The sequence below is a fragment of the Pyrgilauda ruficollis genome, unplaced genomic scaffold (assembly GCF_017590135.1).
Source record: "Pyrgilauda ruficollis isolate IOZ18807 unplaced genomic scaffold, ASM1759013v1 scaffold14, whole genome shotgun sequence".
Lineage (NCBI taxonomy): Eukaryota > Metazoa > Chordata > Aves > Passeriformes > Passeridae > Pyrgilauda > Pyrgilauda ruficollis.
This window is the reverse complement of record NW_024512543.1, coordinates 8007195-8030827: the sequence shown is the minus strand read 5'-3', so window position 1 is coordinate 8030827 and position 23633 is coordinate 8007195. Positions and strand designations below refer to the sequence as shown.

The window sequence follows — 23633 nt, the reverse complement described above, 5'->3', positions numbered from 1 at the left end:
CAGGGTTAATGAGGCTCCTACTTTGGTGCCCAATTTATTTTGTTTAAATTAAAGGGTGCCTCTCGATGAAACATGCACTTTCCTCAGATGCTGTTGGCAGGTTGCAAGGATAGGAGAGCGTTTGGAAACTCTGGACAGGTGGAGGCTGATTACTGCTAACCGTGGCCTCTGCAGATGTCATTTGTCCTGGATACCATTCAGACACAGGGCTGTAAAAAGCACCGTCGCCCTCCAGGCTGTACCTGCAGGGCATTAGCAGATAAGCAGGTTTCCAGAGGAGAGGCAATACCTGCAGGCAGACGCAGGCGCAGTCACAGTGTGTGGGTGTGGGTGGGGAAGGGGCAGTGCTTGGCTTCTGGCTGGTTCTGGCTGTTTAAGCATCACTGATTGACTGTGCTGCCTCTGTCTGGACACGCTCAGCAGGTGTATATACCCTGTGTGAGGATTAAGGACAAAGCCAGTGCTGGCAGTGTTATGCAGCTTTAAAATAGCCTGTCAGAGGATTAATGAATTCTGGCTCGTGGCTTCTTCCTCTGCATTTTAGTAAATATAGTACTGTTTAATAACCTAGCAAAGACTAGCATGGAAAAAAATCCAAAGACCTGAAGCAACTGCACTCCTTAAAGCGATACATTCTGACATGGGAATATATCCAAATGGACTTTCACTGCTAACAAGTGTTTGTCCTGTGTGTTTTATTTTTTATGGAAAGCACCTTTTCTCTTCAGGGGGGAAATCTTTAACTGCTGCTATGAGACTGAGATAGATGAAACTGGAATGGTGGGGGAAGGGGTTTTTCTTTTTTGCTTGTCAATCTTGTCAGCAAGTGTTTGATTTTCTTTTTGTAGGGAATTTCAAGGCAGCTGATAGTGGGAAGATTCTCAAACGCTTCTCAGAGAATGAAAAGGAGTGTTTTGAGCGATTGATGAAAGATCCACTACGCTCCTGCGTCCCTTGCTTCCATGGCGTGGTGGAGAGAGATGGCGAGAGCTACATCCAGCTGGATGACTTGCTCACTGATTTTGAAGGGCCAAGCGTGATGGACTGCAAGATGGGAATCAGGTGGGGTGAATGAAAGAGAATGTGCTTTCTCTGCATTTGAAGGAAGGGGGAGGTGTGGTCATGCTCACAGTCACCTTGGACAGCCTGAGGACAATATGTCCCATTATTGCCAATTTGTACATGGATTCTGGAAACTAACTGATCTATATCTTCAAAAACTATCCACATCAAGAAATGTTCAGGGGTGATTTAAGACAAAGTTTCTCTGCAGTGGCCTGATAATACATGGGAAAAAATGACATGATTTATTCACTGCCAGTTCATTGAATCTTTGTGTATGCAGTGATTCAGAAAGACTCATAAAGTAAAATTTCCATCTCCCAATGCAAATGACTGCATAGCAGTGTGAAAACCCATTTCCAATGCTTGAATGAGTCTTTGCTGATACTGATATTTTCTTTAAAGAGTCAGCCATTTGCTCAGGACTGACCTGTGGTTTTCCCTGCTCTGACATCTTGAGGTGTTGCCATCTCTTTGTTCTCCAGGTTCTCACTTTCTTTTCCATTCATTGTCTGTGATTAAGACGAAAACATCAAAAATGATAAGCATAACAAAGAGATAGAGATTTGTTGAGATCCTAGAGTAAGGCAACAGTACAGAGAAGTATGAGCTGTCATAGTAATCTTTCAGCTGGGATGTCAGCTCAGATGCTCAAGAGTTATTGTCATAAATTAGTTACTCTACTTACAGGAGTGCAGATACGCCTTTTCAAATAGATGCCAAATTTTAAATGAATTAGGAAGATGTTGCACTGGTATGTTCAGGAGAAATAGGAGAAGGATTTGAAACAATACACATTTTCTTGAAAATAGGTGACATTCTGACAGTGAGTGACATAATCTCCTAAATGCCATCCTGGTTTGTGACGCTGTGATGAAGAAAGTAAACTTCAGGCACTTGACAAAGTGCAAGGTCTGGGAATCCAGTGGGATGTGGAAAACATGGATAGTGCCTTTCTAATGGCTACCGGATTAACAGATTGAGTGATAAGAGCAAAATGTGGAAGTTTTGTGTCCCTTCACCTTCCTGTTCTTAGTTACCTTTTCTGGTTTGGAACTACTCTGATAATCTGCTTTACTCTAGTTTTTTCTGTATGAACAGTGATTCTCTGTTTCACTGAGATGCATTAAGTAAAACTTAAACTTTCTGAGGCCTAAAAAAATTAGCCGTGGCTGTTTTAAAGTTTTTTGAGGAGAGAGAATGCAGTAAGTCTTCAATAGCCCTATTTGTTTTTTTTTTTATTTCATCATAAGTGATCGCTCTTAACTGTCCTCTGGAAATGCAGTTCTGTTTTATGGCACAGTGGGAATTCAGCTTCCTCCTATTCTGTAACCAGGAAATAACCATAATTTGTAACAGTAAGTGAAGGTATAGCTATATAACTATATATAGTTAGAACAAGAAGTGAATTAGAATTCCTGATTCCTGGGGCTGTTTCACTAAATATGCCTGCACAGTCTTTGCTCTGTGTACTTTGGTTTCCCCCTATGCAAAACTGGGGCAGTGATAAGGCTTATTTTCCTGGTTGTTGTTTCTTGAGGCCAGTTTGTGAGCTGTAAAAAGAAATGTTGAGGAAAGTCCTTAAGGATGTGTTGGGGCGTGATGTTTGCAGAACATACCTGGAGGAAGAGTTGACTAAGGCACGAGAGAAACCAAAGCTGCGTAAGGACATGTACAAGAAAATGATTGAAGTGGATCCTCTTGCTCCCACGGCTGAGGAGAACGCCCAGCATGCTGTCACCAAACCCCGCTACATGCAGTGGAGAGAAACCATCAGCTCTAGTGCCAACCTTGGCTTCAGGATTGAAGGAATTAAGGTAATTGTTTCACCTCTGCCTGTTCCTGGAGACTGAACTTTTTTGATTAATCAAACAAGCTTGTGCACATCAGTAGCAAGCTTTTCCAAAGGATCGTGTGAAAATGCACTGACTGAAACCACAGAGTTCACTCTATTGCAGTTCTAAAGCATTCATTCATGTAACAGAGAGTGTCAATGAATCTAAGCTTCAGGTACACATCAGCCATATTTGAATCAACTACAGAGACCTTACGGGAGGGACTCAAGGGGGTACGCAGTGCAGATAGAATGAAAATGAGACTGTTGTAAGGAAGAATTCAGAACAGAAGTATTAACTCCCTCTCTGCATGCAATTACTTTTTTTTTATCCAGGAACTATACATATTTATTCCAAGTGAATCACAGTAAAGTGGTTTTGTTGCAGTTACGTTTATTGGCAAGGCATGTTAAAAGCATTTGCTTAGATACTCTTGGGATCAAGGAAACCACTTTTCCTTTTAAAACATTATGAGATCCAGTATAGATGGAGCTGGAATAAAGCCAGAACAATCCAGAATGAAATTTCTCCATCAGCCAAGTCCATCTGCTGTTCTTGATGGATAAGTTTGTGTCCCTGTATCATTCCTAGGATACTGCCTTACAGCCGCAGTAGAACCTTGGCAATTTTCTTTCCTACCCCTTACTTACTTATCTTTTGTAGAATCATAGAATGGACTGGGTTGGAATGGACCTTAAAGGTCATGTAGCTCCAACCCCCATGCTGGTTAGGTAGGGACACCTTCCACTAGACCAGGTTGCTCAGAGCTCCATCCAATCTGGTCTTGAAAAATTCCAGGGATGGGGCACCTACAACTTCTCTGGGCAACCTGTTCCAGTGCCTCACCCCACTTGAAGTGAAGAATCTTTTTCTAATACCTTTCTAAACCTACTCCCACTTTTGAAGAATCTCTTGTCCTGTTACTGCCTGCTCATTAAAAAACCTCTCTCCATTTTTCTTGTAGACTCCCTTCAGGTACTGGAAAACCACAGTTAGGTCACCCCAAAGCCTTTTCTTTTCCAGGCTGAAAAAAACCAGTTTGCTCAGTCTTTCCTCATAGGAGAGGTTTTCCATTCCTTGAATCAATTTGGTGGCCTCCTCTGGACTTGCTCCAACAGGTCCATGTCTGTCCTGAGCTGGGGACCTCAGAGCTGAATGCAGCACTGCTGGTGGGGTCTCATGAGGGAGGAAGAGATGGGTAGAATCCCCTCCCTTGCCCTACTGGCCATGCTGCTTTGGATACAGCCCAGGACACAGTTGGCTTCCTGGGCTGTGAGCACACATTGCTGGGTCATGTCCAGCCTCCTACTCACCAGCACTCCCAGGTCCTTTTTGGCAGAGCTGCTCTTGATCTGCTCATCCTCCAGCTTGGATAGATACTGGGGTCTGCCCTGACCCATGTGCAGCACCTTGCACTTGAACTGCGTGGGGTGGCCATGGGCCTACCTTCAAGCCTGCCTATGTCCTTCTGGATGGCATCCCATCCTTCAGGTGTGTCAACTGCACCACTCCAGAACCTGGATTAGTTTTGTTTCCATTTCACAATTCAAGCACATAGAAATAAGGTATAAAATATTGTGATGCTGATGAACAGAGGCTCTTTGAATATCTCTTTCTTCTCTCCTTTGCTTTGTGTCTTCTCCCTTCCTTATTCACAGATCCTCCTGCTGTGATACTGGAACTGGGGCTCCAAGCTCATGCGGTGCTGGCCCCTTGTGTGCTGTGCCACCCACTCTTGGCTGTTGGACACAGGCATCCTCATGCAGGAGCTGTCTGGGTAGTAGCTGAATAGATGATCTGGCTCCAGTCCAGCCAAAGCACAGGATTCTGTCTTGCTCTTTAGCCAGCTAATGATGTTATCAAGATACCTGTTTTATTCCTGTACAATTTATGTCTTTGTATGCTCCTCTGTGTAATGGAATCAGAAACCCAGATGATCTTGAGGCTTTTCATGTGTGTTCTTGGAAAGATAGTTGGTGAGTGAAGATGTACAGTCCCAGAGAGTGACTGAGCTAAAGGAGAACACAGGAGCTTCAGGAAAACCTCCTGGCTTGTTCTTTGTGGATTTGTTGGTTGTCAGAGGTAGAAGCAGTATGACACACAGATTGTGTAGTGTTTGCCTCTGTGGAGACACTGCTGTAACTGTGCACAGAATACTTAATCCTTGACTAAGTACAGGAAGTACTTTGGAGCACATTCCCTTTTTCTCTATCTCCCTGTGCTGTTATGAGGAATATAGGTATCATTTAATTTTTTTTTTTTTTACGTGGAGAAAAGGTGGCAGAAACTGAATTGTTCAGTCAATGCAGGTAGTCAGTACTCCCTACACTTTTCCACTGAAGCTGAACTGTACATCCAGTTCTGTATTTTTGCAGAAAAGCAAAGCCATTCTGCAGGGATCCCCATTTTGGTAAGAAACCCTGTAAAAGTCAGTGGTGCCAGCTAGTGGTTGATGGGAACAAGGGGATGTGCTCCCTTACTGGACTGATAACTCCTGGAGTTAGCTGATGAGGTATGTTTGGTTTGGTCCTTCCTGCCCTGTGGCTGCTTGAATGAAAAGCAAAAGCAAAAAAAGTGAAATCATAGGCCTTTCTGTGAACTGGCTGCTGGTAAATGAGATCTGATTCACCATATGCACTCCTGCAGTAATGGGGTATCTGTTATCTTTGGGTTGATCCATTTCTTATCCTTGCCTCACTTCTGGATCTCTGAAATCAAGTCAAGTTCATTTATGGGATTTGTCATTTTCCTCCTATAAAAAATATTCTGAACCATTTTGTTTCCCTACAGTTGGAACCTGTTGCTCAGTATCTTGTGCCTGCCTGATTCCAAATGCACATTTCCTCTCTGGCAGAGGCTGTCTGAAGGACAGGCATTGCAAACATTTTCTCTATAATACTAAGCTAATGCCTGGGGCTGAGTGTTGGGATTTCTGTCTTCCCATTCTGTCAGTGAATATCTGTGCAGTTTGAAAACTTTGGTACCATTCCTTTAGCTGTAGATCAGGGATAGCCATGTTCCTAGGAGGATATCAGATTTGATTAGTAAATCTTTGTGAATCCATTAAGTTAATCCAGAGCCCTTTAAGGGAAGTCTGCAGAGAGTTCTGAGCAAGACCCCGTGATTTAAGATGGATAGCACTATTTTATGGAGCTGTGATACTTGCCCTCTGGTGAGCCATGTCACTGTCACATCTAATAAGAATTGGCCCACAAGCTGCATTGTGTGACAGACTACTCTGCTGTGCAGGAGTGTATGTGGAGTCCTTAGCAAAGGTGTGACTTCAAGGAGTGAGTCAGGCAAGTGCCTCCTGAGGATCAAGTACGTGTAGAGCCCAGGTTTAGAATACTGGGGTGGTGCCATTCAAACTCTGGATGTTTTTACAGCAAGTAAAGACAGGCAGTAATTATGTTTCCTGCCAACCACTGGAAAGGAGCAAAATCATAAGTGTTAAAAAGGGAAGCAAGCAACTAGTTTGTCCAGACACGAAAGGTTAGAAAGGGAACAAACACCAAGCAGCTATTCTAGACATTGCTCTACAATCTGCAGCATAGGGAGAAATTATTTTTAAAACAACCTTGCTCCAGTGAAGAGGTACGAGATGAGGTTTCAGATTTCTATGTGCTGTTGAGTATTATCACACATCAGATTAGATGGCTTCTAACTTTCACTGCCTACCTGCTGAACTGCTCTGGCATAAATTGCACGTCTCATCAGGCTGACATGCAGCACTTGTATCTGTCCAACAGCCTCGGAATAAAATTCTCTTGCATGAGAGATCTGGAGTTTTAGCATTATTGAATTTTTTTCATGTATACATTAGAAACGAAGTTCAGCTGTGGAATAAATAGTGTTTCACCTGCTGAGTGAATTTGTCATTTTGGTGCTGTGACTTAACATGTAGGAGACAACATATTTTATTGACCTGCTGATTTACTCAATGAAAATGAGGGATCAGACTTAAACAGTGGAGGGGAAAACAGTTTGATAATCCTGCAGGCTTTTAGTGGATTTTTGTTACCGATTGTAATAATTGCTGTGCACATATCCTAAAATCTATTTGTATCTCTTGAAGCAACAGGGACGCTCTAGGAGACATGCATATTCATATATTCTGTTTACAAATCCCTCCAATTCATGCTCTTATTTGCTTATAGCTCCAGAAGCACATAAAAATACTCTTTTTTTTCAGTAGCGGTATGCTTCTGTACTGAATCTTACTGCTTAAAATACTCTGAATTTCTCCAGGACACACTTGGAACAAACATGCCTGCACTGTCCTTTGCCAAAATTCACTCACCTGCTTTGTCTCTGCTAGCATTGCAAATCCCAGGTTGTTCCTGTCTGCAACAGATTTCTGTTTTGTGACTTCTGGGTCACATTATGTGTTCAAAGGTATATTTGGAACGGAATCCTATCTGCAATTCTTTGATTTCCCATTGAAAAACAGAAACAACCAAAACCACCACCACCACCAACAGAAAAGCCAAATAAAAACAAAAAAATCCACACCAAAACCCAAAAAAAAACCCCCAAACTAAAAGGACTAGTAAAATTGGTTTTGGAAATGTTCCCTCACACCCTCAGCCAGGGTTTCACTAGCCAGACAAGAGTACAACCAAAGAGGTCTCTGTGGTTTGCCCCACTGAACTTTGCACTGCTAGCACTGATGTGAAAAAACCCTCCGCAAGCTGGTAATATAATTGTTTCTTTTTTTTTTTTTTTCACTTGTACTCAACAGGAAATGAACTGCCAGTGCCATTTAAAGCTACCCAATCAGCTTTTGTATTTCTTCTCTTCTTCTTGCTTGGTTTCTCTTCCTGTTCAGCTACTTACTTTCATCTGGTTAGCGAGGGCTGAGCTGTTGCTGGTTCAAGAGGATTGAGTGATGAGGGGAATGATATGAGTGCAGTATAAATAATCTCTCTCTCTGTGCGGTTCTGTGCAGAAGGCGGATGGAACATGTAACACAAACTTCAAAACGACGAAGACACAGGAGCAAGTTCTACAGGTTTTTGCGGAATTCATTGAGGGCAACACAACTATTCTGGTGAGTCTGAGCTCTTCAGGTGTGCTGATCTTGGACCAATGCTCTTGCTTCAGAGCCATTCTTTGATATAGGAAATAGGAACACCAAGGGGGTAAGTGGTTTTGACTTCCAGTTGCTCTCAGGAGATGGGGTGGGCATGGGGACTTGGTGGGTTGTGAGAAGTTGACTGAAACCAGTTGTGTCGGCTCTTGCTATTAGTTGACCCCAAATGCCTCATGCTATGAAAATGTCATTCAAACTATCTAACTTATGGCTTGCCACCAGCTTCAGTCATGGGTGTTAGATGCATTAGATGGGTGATATCTAAGCAAGGATTGTGTTGGCAGGAAAACTTGTGATTTGGGAATTCAGGCTGGAGAGGATAAAACCAGAGTGTGGAGGCAGGAAGTGAGATTGGTGACTAGCTGTGTTCCCATGTGTGAAACTCATCTCAAAGAGGAATTCCTGTGTGCTAATCCATGGGTAGCACAACAGGCATGTGGTAGATGGCATAACACATCTCTTGACTTTGGAACTTCAAAGTATGCTGTAATGTTTTGCTGCAGTGTGGAAGCCATTATGAAGGCAGATTAGCCCTTCAAGAGGAGCGTGCTTGGTAGCTCAGTGCAGCCTTAAAAATCTGCACTGGAGCTTTGTACCTTAGGCCTTGATTCTTTTTATCCCCCCTCTGCCTCCCACCATGGTGGGAGCTCCTTGTTTCTCTAACACAATTTCTTTCTTTTCACTTTGGGGAACTGGAAGATTTTTAATTCCATGAAAACTTTTTCTCTTTATTAAAAAAAAACCAAAAAACAGTTGCAGAAAGCCTGATGACATCCAAATCAAGACAGATAAATATGCCTGGTGTAACACATGCAGCAGATGAACTCCAGTCTGTTAATTCACTATGAAAGCTTGAAATGTATTTTCAGATTGACTTTCAAATGATGAACCTGTTATTTTGAAGGACCTCTAGCCTAAAATGAATATGATCTCTTAATTATATTGACTCTTGTAAACAGTTTATCTTTATTCAGTTTTCAATGAAGTGTTTATGGGTTGCTTTGGGTTTTTTTTCTTTTCTTCTTCCAGAAAAAATACCTCAAACGTCTGCAGGAAATTAATGTCATTCTGGAATCCTCAGACTTTTTCAAGCGACATGAGGTGAGCAGTGAGTGTAAAGCTGTGGAGGTGCATTGCTTCTTCATTTGGTCGTCCAGGTGTACTTCAGAACAGCCTGCTGTATGAGTGGAAGGGGTTTTGTAGAAGAAAGCTAATACATGTTGACAACACAGATACCACAAAGCCTCCACTATGATGATACAGGAGATTAAACTAGCTGAGGAATAATAAATCCTCCTGTCTTTATGACATCCCAGAATTTATAGCTCTGGGCCACTGCATGGAATAGTCTATTAGTACCAGTTTCATATGTTTTTTCTAACCTGGATGTGCTCCACTGGGAATATTTACAGGGGAATGGCATCATGGAAGTTTGCACTTGGTACAGTAGCATTCTGTTGTAGTTTGACAATGAAGGCTGTATTACTTAGAATGGTTTTATGTTGAAATGCCATTTCATTCTGCTGTCTGTGTTCTCTATGTGCTTTGTTGTGCAGAAGGCATCATTAGCATTGTAATTTCTGCTTGTTAACAGCTCAAGATTTTGAGATTAGACATTTTATTTTACCTTGTTGATGCTCTCTTATCAGTAGAGATGTTTTTGTTAATCATGGGTCATGATCTGTCTTTGAAAGGAGTTACTGGCCTTTGCTGAATTGCTCAAAATGAGACCTGATGCTAAGTAAGATGAAGAATTGCTTTTCTTCCTGTTTTCTACTGAGTCCCATTTCTTATCTACCCTCCCATTTGTACCTTACTGATTGATACAGTTATGCAAATGGGGCATCTAAATCATCAATTTGTAAGTGCAGCCCAAAAGTCTGTTGGGTCACAGGTGAGCTAAAGAGATCATCTTCTTAGCAGGAAGTGTTAAGGTGGGGGAGGGCTGAAGATGTATTTTTAACTACATTGTCTCAATCTGTCTTCCAGGTCGTAGGAAGTTCACTACTTTTTGTACATGATGGCAGTGGGAATGCCAATGTGTGGCTGATCGATTTTGGAAAGACCACCCTTCTTCCTGATGGGCAGACACTGGATCACAGGATCCCCTGGCAAGAAGGCAACAGGGAGGATGGGTACTTGTTGGGATTGGACAATTTGATTGGCATTTTGGAAAGCATCACTGAAAGATGAGTTGAGAAAGGCACAAAACTTGCAGGGCTTCTCTGTAACTTTCTGCTTTACTGAAGTAGAAGGAAACTCAGTTAGAAGGAAACCTTTAACTCCAAACTCCTGAGGTTGTCAGTGCAGAGGGAGCTGCAGAACCCAGCAGTCAGTGATCAAAGTTACTTTGCATCAGCCCTCTATGAACTTAAATGAATTACTCCAGATTGGTCTGTGTTGCACCAGATGAACTTGAGACTGGTCCTCAGAGAATGAAGATCTCCATACTCGGGAATCACACCAGCATGAGTCAAGAGGCCTGTGTGGTAAGCCAGAATGATTATGGTTTCTGGCAAAATGTGACTCCAAATTGCTTCCTAGAGAACCAGGACAAATGCTTGGGAACTCAGGGCAGGAAAAACGATCTTTCAGGGAACTGCATAGTTTTGGAAACAGACTGTGTTTTTTCCTCTCTAATTCCAAGTCCTCTTGCTCTTGTGTACACTATAGGTTGGACCAACAACTTCTGCTGCATTATGTTACAGAGTGAGCAAGGTGCAAATGGGTGATAATCACAAGAAACTGGGAGCAAAGACAGACAGCAGTTTATAGTGGCTTGATGTGGCTAACTGCTGTTGACCATTTCTCCCCTTCCCTACCCTAGGATTGCCTGTATCCAAGAAAGGCCTTGTCTTTTTCTGTAGCCGCTCAGGAGATTACAAATACTCTAGGGAGAGAATAGCGGCCTATAGTCTCCAAAAACATTTGACTTTCCAGCTGAGTGGGCTGTTGGATTTGTTGCTAAGTTGGAGAGTTAGGCCTCTTACAGCTGAACTGCAGCTCTGAAAATCACTAATGATCTTTCACAAACTAGTCAGGGAACTAAGTTTTTTCTTCCAAGGCTTGTTTATTTTTGAAGATAAAACCCCTATACACATGCACACACTAGTAGTCAGCAGCCAGCGTGATCTCTTAAGATCGTGATTTGACTGTCTGAAAATGCACGTGACTTCTTGGCCATGTCCCCATTCTCAAATATGATGCTGCCACTTACACATATAAAGTGGCACAGCAATCAGGGAGGTGTGTTTCTGCATTCACAGCATTACACAACAATGAGGTAATTCCCAGGCATCCTTCCTCCAAGGTATCAGCTGTTAACTACATGCAGTTTGGGTGAAGGAATATCAACATATTACATCCTATAGTCCCCATCTGGCATCACAGGATGATCTGTACTTCATTATTTTGCTGTGACCCAAGCACAGCCACAGAAAATTCAGTTTCTAGGTTAAAATCAAGAAAGATTGAATTGTTTTCTTGCAATGGTTTTACATACCTTCTCTGTTGGTTGCTTCTAGTCACTGGAACAATTTTTTACATGCTGGCGATATAGATACTATCATTAATCACATGTTGACTCACGTGCCAGGTTTTAACCTGAATAATGTGGTGATTTTCACAATGCAGGTAAGAGTGTCATTACCAGTTGATGGTTAAAGCCCTTTCAACATCTAGAGGTAGTAATGCATGTTGATCAGAAATTCCTGTCTTTTGCTGGTTTCCTGTGCTCAGGAAATAGTCTGAGAACTTTGGATGAAGGTGACTGCACTTGTGGGAAACTACTATTTCTGGAATGAAGTCTGCAATATTTGTAGTTAAAGTTGGACAGCCTTAAATAGTTTCTAAAAGGAGTTACTTTGGGTAACACACTGAAGTGTGTTGCGTACTGAAAGGTCAGTCAGATTTAATTACTTTTTCATAAACTCTAAACAAAACAGGAGTATTGAAAATTGTAACTCAGTTGTGATGTAAAAGTTAGATGACATAGAGTAGGTATTCTGTAGGAAGTAATGACATGTGGAAATATTTAATCTTAAACCAGAAGTTGTCTGAAACTGGTAATTATTTTTGCAGTTCACTGCAAATTCAGACAATTCAGACAAATCCCAGGGTTTCTCTGTTTTATATTTATGGTAGTATGTTAATGAATTTTTCACTTAGAAATTTCAGAGTGTTTACATTAGGTTTTTTTGAAGTGACAGCACAGATAAAATCATTCCAGATGCCTCCTAACTTTTGAACTGCAGTGAGATGACAAATTAATTTGTAGTGAATTCCATATAGTTAAAAAAAGAGGTATTTCTCCTTTTCTACAGCCAGCAGGTAAACCATGGATAGCTGTGCCTAAGGAGACTAGCAATGCCTAAGGACAATAGCATGTAAATAGGTCTCACAGACAGGACTTCAATGACATTGTCTTTTTTATGAGACTGCAATTGCAAGCTGTCCTACTATAACTAAAAAGAATTATTAAAGTTAGAAATCAGATAAATACAGAATTTAATTAGTGGTTTGCCTAATTAGTCTTCAGAATTAAATTTCTTTCTTCTGTTACCACATGTGGATCTTTTGCACCAATGTAACCTTATTTCTGGAGGGGAGATCTAAATAGTAGAGGTTGGTGCTCAAATGTCAGTAGAGAGTTTAAGACACACTTTTAGAATGACTACCCAGTTCTAAAGGAGAAAACAACTCCTGGTAGCACCCGGCTGGTTTTGCAGTACATGGTCCTGGGAGAAAACATGGAGAAGGTCTGTTCCACTGCAGTAGCTGGAAAGGTCAGGGAAAAAGGAAAATCTCTGCTATAGCAGACACTGATCTGGAAACTCATTCTACATCTAGAATGTAAGTTCTAGGAAGTTAGTTTTGAAATGGATCTTTGTCTCGCTAGGGGATTAGAAAGAAAGAAATCACAATCATCTGTTGCTGTTATGGGGAAGGAGAGAAGGAGGCAGCTTTTCATAGCAAACTGCAAGTGTAGGACTTCAGCTGAGCACTGGAGCTCTAAGGAGTTGAGGCTGTAAGCTCAGGAGCAAACTGCCCCATGGTAAGTCGTAGGTTCCTTGTTTCTCATCAGGTGGCCCAGAGCACCAGTCTATGGACACTCACTTGCTAGAGTGAGGAAGCAGCATGGCCTTCTTTCACTGTGGGGTAAGTTGTGTTGAATAAGCTTTTATTTACCAGAGGGTCAACATGGTGCACATGCACAGGCATGTAACACAGGGGGAGCTGATGCATGGTAACCAAGGAGTTCGTTCACATGCAAGTCCAGAATGTCGTTCATTAATGCATCTGCTGAGATAGTGCCTCACTCTGGAGGAATCACACTGAGTACATGTGGTTCCACAGCAGGGTCAGAGATGCTGGCCTAGAGGCATTTTGGTGCTGGGCAGATGACCTCTGACTTGGGCTCCAAGGTCCTTAAACTCACTAGTTAAATGCAGCAGTGCTGTAGCTGCTGCATTCCTGTAGGACTAGGGAAGTAGGACTGTAGGACTAAGAAATAGGGCTATGACTTCTCTCCCTCAGTTTCATCATTGACTTGGGGTTTTTTTGGCCTTGGACAACTCTCCTAGGCATAGTTTTGTTCCAGTTTTACAGATGGGAATAGAACTACTTACTCGTGGCAATGGTGTGAGGCTCTCCTTCATTAGTGCCTGCAAGCTGCTGTGAGATTCTTTGGAGGAAGGTGCAATATAGAAAAAATTCACAGAGATAGATCAGATAAGTTTAAAAATTATGGATGTTGAGGCCCCACAGAGATATACATTCGGCTAAAATTTAACCAAAGTGGTAAAAATCCCTCTAAATTTTGTACAGGGAGGTATTCACTTAACGTCTGATCCAGTTCCAGTTAAAGGGAAAGATTTCAATGTCTCTCAGAAGGCTTTTGCTACTTTTTTATTGCTGTTGTTATTATTTGTTATTCTTAAGGTACTGAGATCAAATGGCCTGTATCATCCACATGCATCCGTTCTGAACACTACAATGCAATGCTGACATTGACTGTATTGGATGAGTGTTTGTTACTCTGAAGTGTGTATGCTACTAAATAAATCAGACTGAAGGAAAAAAAGACATCTACTGTGATTTGGTCATGTGAGAATAATATCTTTTCTTCAAGAATTTCATTAGGAAAGGGAGAAAAACAGTTATGTTTCACTGCTTTTAGTCTTTACCATGTGGTACTTCCTAAAGCAAAACCAGAAGCCAAATGGTGGAACCTGGTTCCAAAACCTGTTGGTGTTACCTTTTGAACTTGATTCACACAAAGCTTGTCAGCTTCCTTCAAGGTGAGATCTCTCTCAGAAAACTCAGTGAATAGCCTACAGCTTATTAAAAAAAAATGCACCAAGAGGCACTTGTCGGACTCAGAGCACTAAACTGTTCCCCTGGGCAGTTTTGTGTGGACATGGGAAAGAAGCATTCAACTCTCTAGGACTGGCAGCACTTCTCAGCAAGAGAGAGTGTATTCTTACCACAGAGAGTGTGCAAAGAGTACTCATAAGAGAGGGAAACAAATATCCACCATTAGTGTCTCTTTATTTTGTGTTGCAAATATAGAAGTATACACTTGTCTAGCTTTAAATTGCATAGAAGCAGGCTTGTCATCTACTTATGTACAATAATCACCCAGAAAGGTAAGTTGGCAGAAGTGCTGCCTTGGTTCCAGGTGATGACAAATCAAAACCTACTCATGTGACTTTTCTGTTTGTGTGATGTGGTGGGAAGATGTTAGGCATGGTATCTCTAAGGCCTGTGCATGGGATTGAGAAGGGTGAACAGCCAGGAGGAGAGAGCACAGCTGTGCTCAAGGGTCTCAGCTCAAGGGTCTAAGGAAGTCTGGTCCCTTTCTGACACAGATGTGGAGATGCAAATACAGTGGGGAAAAAGGTATTCCCAGCAGCAGCAATTTCTTCTTTTTCAGGAAAGTCGGGAGAGTGTCTTGAAGGTGAAGTTAGTTACACTTGCAAAAGCCCATAACTATTTTAGCACCCTTGGAAAGCTTTCTTTGTGCACACCAGCCCATGGACAAATTAATTGAGAACTTAGCTCAGGAAATGGGTTTATATGAGGGGGAGCACCTTAAATCTGTGCAATTAAACATTCTGTTTGTTTAAAGGAAAAAATGAAGATGCAAAGCGTTTATATTGAGGAGAGCAAGGATTACAAAGAAATGAGAAGCAGGACTATCAACAAATGTGAAAAAGCAGAGAAAGACAAATGGAAATTTCCATTTTTGTTTCATCTTCTGTTAATCAGTCCCTTCTTTAAAATGTAAGTATGAGGTTGTGTGAAGCAACATAAAGTATTAATGCTAAACACAGTCAAAAAAACAACTATATACATACAATTACAAAACCAATTTGGCAATCTTAAAAGACAGACACCTAGCAGGAAGAGCAATTTATAACAACGCTATAAATGGCTGATTCTGCAGTAGGGAAGTAATGGAAGACTTCACATGGATTATAGGACTGAATTAATCCCAGATCTCCATGTCATGTCATTCCTCTAGGAAACAAAATTGGGTTTTGGCTTCCAGTTTCCAAATTAATCTAATTTTTACACCATAAGTTTAACTCATTGGTGATGCACTAAAAATGTCTCCTTATTAAAAAGTAGTTTCACGCAAGTTATGTTTTGCAATGCTAGCAGTTGAGTACTATGAAATCTCTGATTGTACAAACAGTAAGTTTCAGTCTCAGAATTGAAGGACTGAAGGTTGTAGTGTGTATCACTGCAATTGTTATTTTTTCTTTTGAGATAAAATAGTTTGTACAGCATGTAGCATTCAATTTCACAACAGGACCGATAATAAAATTATTTCCTCCAGGAAATTATTTAAAAATGCATTATCTGTGAGGGTTTTTAAACAGCATCTAAAAAAAGATTGTTACAGGTCAAAGATTCACGGCATATGCTGACAGAAGATCATTCCATTTGGGAGAGTTAAGAGCATTGAGGTTGCTAATGCAGATTCTTTTAAAATTCCCAGCTCTTTCTTTAAGTGCCCATTTGGTACCTGCATCTCCATGTCTTGTCTTTTTAGAAAAGACTGCATCTGGCTCAGTGCAGCCCTGAGCTAAATGCTCTTGTATACTATCAGGGTCTGTTTTGGAAAGAAATAATCAATACATGCTTACTCTACTCTTACAGTTGCTCTTCAACATCCCACTCTTGATCACTTTTAGGGATAAGATCCTGGTCAGGATAGATGTCTGTTCAGTGTCAGTGCAGCTTTTGTCTATGTGCTCCCTGTAAATGAGTACCTTGATGCAGTTATTCGGTAAAATCAGGTATTTGTCCGATGTGCTGGACTTGCACTTTATTTATAAAATGAAGGCATAGCTGCAGCCAAGACTGCCCCTGGCACCGGTAATAGAACTGTGCCCTCCTCTCACTTCACTTTTCAATATCTTCCCTGGTTTTATCACTACTGGCCTTTCTAAATTTCTGAGTTATGTATGTTGAGGTAAGTACTTCACAGGGCAAACAGTGGTAGCTCAAGCTGGGTAACTATCTGGACAGTAGAGATCATGCCTGCTTCTCACTGGAATCTTGGGGTATTTTATAGTAATTTAAAAATATGAAGAACTGTCTTCTATCTGCTACTTCATTAAAAGTCTCTGGGAAGAGAAGGTAATATAGTTAGTTTCCCATGGTTTCTGAACATGCCAGTATTTCACTCCTATTGCCATCAGTTTCCAGCCCCTGCTAATGGCTAAGGAGAACTGAAGGCAGAGTCATAATGGGTCTGCAAAAGCATGGCCATGACCACCAGTGCTCTGCCCAGGACAGACAAGGGCTGAAGAGTGTGCTGGCATCACGTCCACTGCAGCTGAACCCGCATCACTGCCCTCTGCTGTGGCCTTATCTCATATTCGGGGGGAAGGGGCTTGTGGCACCAAGTCACAACTACTGGAAAGTTTGATAGGTCATCTTCTGGGGGGAAAAACCTACTAATGTATGAACCATAAAAGTAATACAATCTGAAAGGTAAGGACAAACTGCAGAAATTCAAATTAGTTAAAAGTAAATGCATTTATTTTTGACTAGCATGGTCCAGAGGTGGCCAGTTTGAAATATGACCAAAAATGTTAGCCTTTGCAAGAGAAAAGAATGAGAAAGTGTCCTGCTAAATGGGCTCTTCTGCCTCATCTAACTGGGCTGTAGCAACTCCTGAATATAAGACAGGACAGGCAATGAATTAAATGTGAGAGAAGCTAGAGAGCTAAAGCAAAAGTGAAATGGGAAGAAGGGCATGAGGCAAGGTCATTCATCTCCCTTGGTCACTACACCCATGAGTCCCCACACTTCTACTGAAATTTGCCCCACACAGAAGGACCCCTCTCTTCTGATGATCTGTCATTTTACAACACCACGAATTTAGAATTATTTCCACACCATATGGGTCTTTGCTGAAAGGTGACCATCATCACCCTTTATGTCTGGAAATCATAGAAGGATTGGTGTGAAAAGGGACCTCCAAAGATCATCTAGTCCAACCTCCCTGCTCAAGTAGGTTCTCCTGCAGCAGTTTGCACAGGATCCTGTCTGGGTGGGTTTTGAGTGTCTCCAGAGCAGGAGACTACACAGCCTCTCTGGGCTACCTGTTTCAGTGCTCTCCCACCCTCAAAGTAAACAAGTGTTTTTTCTCATACTCAGGTGGAATGTCCTATGTTTCAGTTTGTGCCTGTTGTCCCTTGTTGTGTTGCTGGGTACCACTGAATTGAGTCTGCTCCCATCCTCGACAGCTACTCTCAAGATATTTCTATGCTCTGAATTGACATTGTATAAAACTGTCCATTCTAAAGTCAGAGGCCTAAAACTATACAAAGCGTGGAACAGATAGAAAGTCAGACCAATAAAGCATAAACCTGTGCTGAAGATGCCTTTCACTGAGGATGGATTGACTCTGCACTCTGTGATTTTCTTTACCACAGTTCAGTAGTGTCCACCCTGACTGTCTGTGGTCAAAGCAAGCCATCACCTGCTAGCCTGCACCTTCAGACTGTACAGCTGATCACTAAGCATAAAGCATACACCAGAGAACCTCTTGCCCTGGAAAGGAACTGGAGAAGTCTACAACTACACAACTTGATTACACACAAAGACAGCATGTAATTTGCCACTGTAGGTCACACTGTAGGTGTGACATTCAGGAGTGGTACAAGAACAGAATGCTTCCAGGACTATTCAGACTTAATCCAAATTATTTGCCTTTTCAGTCTCCTTATTTTGCAGCTTTAATCCATAAACATGAATTTAGATCCTAAACAACTGAAGAAAGCCATAGAAATGAGCTGTCTTGGAAACAAATGACTACCTTTATAAGCAAGTCTGCACTTGCAAGGCAAGGAACAATTACCACCTGCTTAGCTGTATGAAGCCAAGTCATGGCTTTAGCTTTCGCAAATGGTTGAGCTATTCTTTCCTGCAGAAAGGACGCCCTAAGTGGGGTTTGCATTAGATTTCTCTTCACAATTCTTTTCCTTTGCAATACTTTCTACCTCAGAGTTTTAAAACCAAGAACCCCATCATATCAAATGCTAGATAGTTACCCAAGAACCTCAGCTAAGTTGTTACCAACACAGCATGGAGAACTAATGCTGAATATCAAAGTACTTACAAAAGTGAAGTTCATTTTAAGTAAAGTCCATTAAAAGATAAAGACAGTCTATTTCTCATCACACCATGCAGCTCACCCTTCCTTGAAAAACCACCTGCACCTTCGATGCCAGGAGCTGTGAGGAAAGCAACACCATGAGGCAAGAAGCACATTTCCTTCATTACTCAAAGGAATATTATCAGCTCCACCAGCAACTGCTTTTTTAATGGTAAATGTTGTCCTCTTCATTGCTTGTTTACAAAGCACATGCTCAAAGGAGCCCATTTTTTTTTTCATTCTTCCTACTGCTTCCAATTTGAGCAACAGCTTCCACAAGGTCTACTAATAAAACAGATGCAAATGTGGCTGCTATTTTTTTTAACTTCCCTTATAGTGCCTAAGCATTAGTAATTCACCAGGACTGTAAAAAGCTCTCTCTGTAAAAAGAATGTAGCAGCCTTTGCAAGTTGGTTGCTGCTGGCACAGCGCACATTTTTAGATTCTTGGTTCAGAAAGAAGCACAACCTGTGTTGGTCATTATTTCCATCCAAATACTGCAGCTAGATGGTAGGTCCATTTCTTTTCACCTGAGCAGATTGAAAAGGAGTTCTTTCCTTAGGAACCGTATTCTGAATCAGACAAACAATGCCATTGTTCTCCACTTCTGAGCTGGTTCAGGGGGACGCATTTGAAGGACAGAGATAGAAATGCAAGTGTCTTTAATGATGTGGGATCCAGCAGGTAGACAGAGGAAGCAGAACATTGCTGATGTTGAAACTTCACCCATCTGATGGAACTAAAATGGAGGAAGTTAGTGAAACAGGAAGCAGTCCTTCCAGACGCACACATTCCCTGATCTTTGGAAGAAACATTTCTACTATACTGGAGTAACACTCAGGTCATCTGACAAAGACAGACCAGAGTCTCTCTCTCTTGATGTTTTCTCTTTTTTACAAAAAGGCTTATCATCTCTGTGCAGACTGGAGCTCCTTAGCACAGCTGCTCTGACCTCTGCCAAGGCTGATGGCTGGTGCTCGGCACTATAGCACAGGTCATCATAAGCATAATTTACATTGCCACAGGGAAAAGTCTGCAGTTTCACCAGTTCAATCCCACTGATATCCAGGTGAGGGCAGTTACTTTGACTTGGAGATGCTGGAGATGCCCGAGAGCTAGGAGAACTGCAATTCCCATCAAAGCCTGAATCTTCCCTCTCTGGATTTGCTTGGAGCTTGGAGCTGGGGCTGAAGTGACAGATATTCTCTAGTACCCATGATCCATATGTTGGGTTCCAAAGATTTTTTGTTTTGTTTTTAAGTCTGTGAACGGATGGGTTGCTGAGCTCCAGCTTCTGGTTTGAGGCCTGCTGGAACCATGACCCACTGTTGAAATCACTGAGGCATGGCAGGCTGGGCCCTCGGGCAGTCCGGCTGCTCAGGTTCTCCACCAGTAGCTCTTGTGGACATGGTACAAGTTTGTGCCCAGCAGGGTGGGATTCCAGTGTCTTAGGTGTTGTCTGAGGGGTGAGAGAAGGGCTTACCAGCAGTGGCACTATCCCACTGGAAATGTTTGGGCGCATGACCATACTCCCTTCATCCTCTGATGCAGGGCTACACTCCATGGGCAGCTCAGTGTTGATCACATCAGGGTCCTGCAAAAGCGAGACAAGAGTCTGTTACACCTTCAGGGTGACTGTCACAGGTTTAAGCAATACTCCTGCACATCACGCAAGGTGCTATATTCCATCTGGACATCACATGCTGTTAAGACTTATATGCCTCCTTTGAGAAAAGGCTATGCTTCATTGAAATCAGTGACTAAGCTGGGGATCTGTAGTATAAAATTTTTCTTTTGAGAGGTTGGATCCAGACCTGTAGCTGTTCAATGCTACTGGATGATGAACTCACTGTGCCATTTCATTCCCCCTCTCCACTCAATAACTATTCAGCTGTGGCTTTTGAGCAACATTAGGCAAGGTCAGAATATGGACCTTGAGAGAGATCTAAATACCTTTCCATCACAAAATGAAGGACATTTGCAATTGAACAAGCTGAGAGCTAAAAGCACCCATTTGCACAGTGTATGCTCATTATGGCTGGGTGGAAGATGGAAGAGTGAGGGTGGACACTGGAAAAGAGCCAACAGCACCACCACACTAGTAGTGTAATTATATCAGTCTGCCAGTACACTTCACTTGCTTTAGGGACTAAAGCTAATGCCTTTAGATAGTTGATAATGCATTCAATGGATTATCATCCACCTGGATACCAAAGTACCTGGGTGCAATACTTGATCCTTTCCAGGATGGTAGAGAAGTTTGGCCGATACTCTGGACTGTGCTGCCAGCACTGTGTCATGATCCGGTACCTTAAAGTTAAAAAAAAAAAAAAAATTGATCAAGATTATTTTGTATAAAGTGTTTCGGTGTGAAGTGATCAGTGGTCCAAGGGACCACACTTGGTACATGGCTCAAAGGAGGAGTGCAAAAGTGGATCTGTAATTTCTATTTCCCTGGATCCTGTCCGACTGGGGAGCTGCTATTTAAAGCAAATCCTGTAGTGCTCTAAGCTGTATACAAGAGGCAGTATCTCAAGACATATTTAGCAAAACCCACCTAACACAGGGGGCAATCACCATTCCCTGAGTAGAAGTGTCTTTGTCCACATTTTTGACACGTATTACACCTTGGCTTGTGAGAGTAAGGAAATACTTACACTGGCCCCGGACAGTTTTTTGGTGGATCCATTCTTCCTCCACTGGTGACAAATTCCAGCACTTCCTGATTGGTTTTGCAAGGGTAGGGCATGTAGCCTAGAGAGAAAATCTCCCAAAGCAGCACTCCAAAGGACCTGTGTCAGAAACCAGCCAACAATACCAATCAGGTTCCATTTGTGCTCCACAAACCTAGCTTGCAGCTGCGTAGGCAACACCACAGCAATGACCTTTCAAAGCTGCAGTCCAAAGACAGTAATATGCAATTAGTGTGATAATGAGTCAATGTTTACATAAGAAGACACCCCAATCAATCAAAACCTTTGCTCAAGCTCCAAAACAAGTTTTGCAGAGGTTTCAAAATATTTAGTAATTCTGAAGGTGTTCTTTCTGCTGCATTCATTATTAGTAGAGCAGGAAATGCCAAAGCGCCCTTGGCTGTGGATGGTCTAACTAAAAAGAACTGTTAGATCTGGCATGGACGTTTCTTGCCTTACTAGGGAAAACTTGAGATGTTTGTTTTGAGGAATACATTTGGTGCTGGTATCTTGGCTGCAGGTTGAGCTCTGGCTGGCAGAAGCCCAAGGCAAGAAGCTGTGACCTGGCACCGACACTCTGCAAAATGAGGGACGAGGACCTGTGGCATTGCCAGGTGACTGGACACTCAGAGACACAGCAGGAGCCAATGACTCCAGACTTTGGCACATTTAGATTGTGAGGGTATAAAAGCCCAGGGCTTCCTTTGTTTGGGGCCCCTCCTCAGAGGAAGGAGCTCAAGTCATTATTTTGTTATTGCATATTGATTAAATATCCCGACCTCTGAGGCCCTGCAATGGGAAACCTGGGGCCAAGCATGTAAGGAAACCTGGTCTGATTGTGAGTGTGGGGGGTGTAGCTGTGAAGGGGCCTCTACCCAGGTCAAGTGGTGCAAGGGTAACTTCTGGAGTGGCTCCTAAATGGTCAGACAGGGACCTTCAAATTTTTCCTTAATATTTGAATCAATGTTTCAGAACAAGATGCTCAAGTATAAAATCAAGGGAGAGACATCTAATGAAACTGAAAGGCAGCAGCATTTCTGATATGGTTGTGCTTTTTTTACATCCACAGGTCAGATAGTCAGTGCCACTAGGAATTATGTATGACTTAGACACAAGGAAGTCAAGAGAATTCTGCCAGGACATCAGCGGAGTCAGAATTTTCAGTCACTTTTTGCTACAAAGGTCAAAGTAATTTCCAGTATATGCATGCTACTTATAATAGCCTATCACAGGAACTGTGGCACTTTCCTTCAAAATATTTAGTGCTGGCTGCTCACAGTTAGGCGCTGATAAGCAATCCTTGTCTTCCGGCATCGCTAACAACTTCAGGAAACTGGGTCAGTGTGGCATTTGAGGGAATGCCTCAGTACAGCATATTGAAGGATCTGCTGTACAGAGAAAGAAGTGTTCTTGAGCAACTGGAAAGCTTCCATACCCCAGCACCTGTGCATGAATGTGCTACTGTTGAGGGGGTGCTAATTTTAAAGAAAGCTCAAGTTGTATGAGAAATCAGTATATAAATATTTTTTCCTCAGCAACCAGCAAGGACTTCTGATTAAACCTGCTGTCATTTTATGTACAACAAGAAAAAAATACACAAGAAAGTGATCCTGGGTGGTACAGACAGAGTAATTTACAAGGGTTATAAGCAGACCCTGTCACTGATGGAAACTGGAAGTTTCTGAAGGCTGAGGGACGTATTTGATGATATTTGTCTCAATTTTTAACTGAGACTTTCTAGGAATCTAATCTGCTATTGCCTTTTACTTCTTGATTGGCTTTTTGTGATATTCTCCTTTTATGAATAGCATATTTTTATTACCTGTATTTACATTTGACATTTAAATCTTATTCTAGATTCTTTAGCCATACTTCTATTGAATGCATGGGAAGACTTCTTGTATTTTTCTGGGCAATTCTGACTTTTTTAAGGTTATTGCTGAGCACACTTTTTTTTTTCTTGACCAGTACATTTCTTGATGCTTTTCAGTAGGTAGCAGAAGTAATTAAAATGCATTTATTACCAGGTATCAGTCTTGGAGGTGAAAATGCCCTCTAGAAAAGCTTCTGGTGGCATCCACTTGACAGGAAGCATGGCTCTTCCTCCCTTGCGGTAGTAACTTGCTCTGGGAAAGATGAAATACACAGAGAACGTCACACAGCCTGAAAGGGCTTTGATACAGAAAAGATCTTATCACCACAGTAACAGCAGCTGGGGATTGCAAGTAAGAGTGGGGGCCAAGTCAGAAAATGGAAAAGTCATCAACACAAATAGT

The 23633-nt window shown here is 42.0% G+C and overlaps 2 protein-coding genes across 8 annotated transcripts in view; one reads left to right on the top strand and one right to left on the bottom strand.

The window, feature by feature from the left end:
* The window catches only part of ITPKA (inositol-trisphosphate 3-kinase A), a 40353-nt gene extending 25217 nt beyond the window's left edge, over nt 1-15136 (top strand). Inside the window, exons 4-10 of one of the 7 annotated variants that reach the window (XR_005954531.1) lie at nt 849-1062; nt 2675-2879; nt 7846-7947; nt 9019-9090; nt 9979-10478; nt 13073-13146; nt 13930-14273. Coding sequence is in view for 2 of the 7 variants with exons in the window: in XM_041459738.1 (XP_041315672.1) it covers nt 849-1062; nt 2675-2879; nt 7846-7947; nt 9019-9090; nt 9979-10182 (797 nt within the window). In the remaining 5 variants the exon portion in view is untranslated. Of the gene's footprint in view, nt 1-848; nt 1063-2674; nt 2880-7845; nt 7948-9018; nt 9091-9683; nt 9884-9978; nt 14281-15118 lie in introns of those variants that run through there. The other 6 variants (XR_005954530.1, XR_005954529.1, XR_005954528.1 and 3 more) reach the window with 6 other exon arrangements.
* Nucleotides 15137-19347: 4211 nt separating this feature from the next.
* The window catches only part of LTK (leukocyte receptor tyrosine kinase), a 48918-nt gene continuing 44632 nt past the window's right edge, over nt 19348-23633 (bottom strand). Inside the window, exons 26-29 of the mRNA XM_041460091.1 lie at nt 23382-23483; nt 21322-21456; nt 20884-20974; nt 19348-20258 (exon numbers count right to left, since the gene is read on the bottom strand). Of these exons, the coding sequence (XP_041316025.1) occupies nt 19485-20258; nt 20884-20974; nt 21322-21456; nt 23382-23483 (1102 nt within the window). The 3' untranslated portion in view covers nt 19348-19484. The remainder of the gene's footprint in view (nt 20259-20883; nt 20975-21321; nt 21457-23381; nt 23484-23633) is intronic.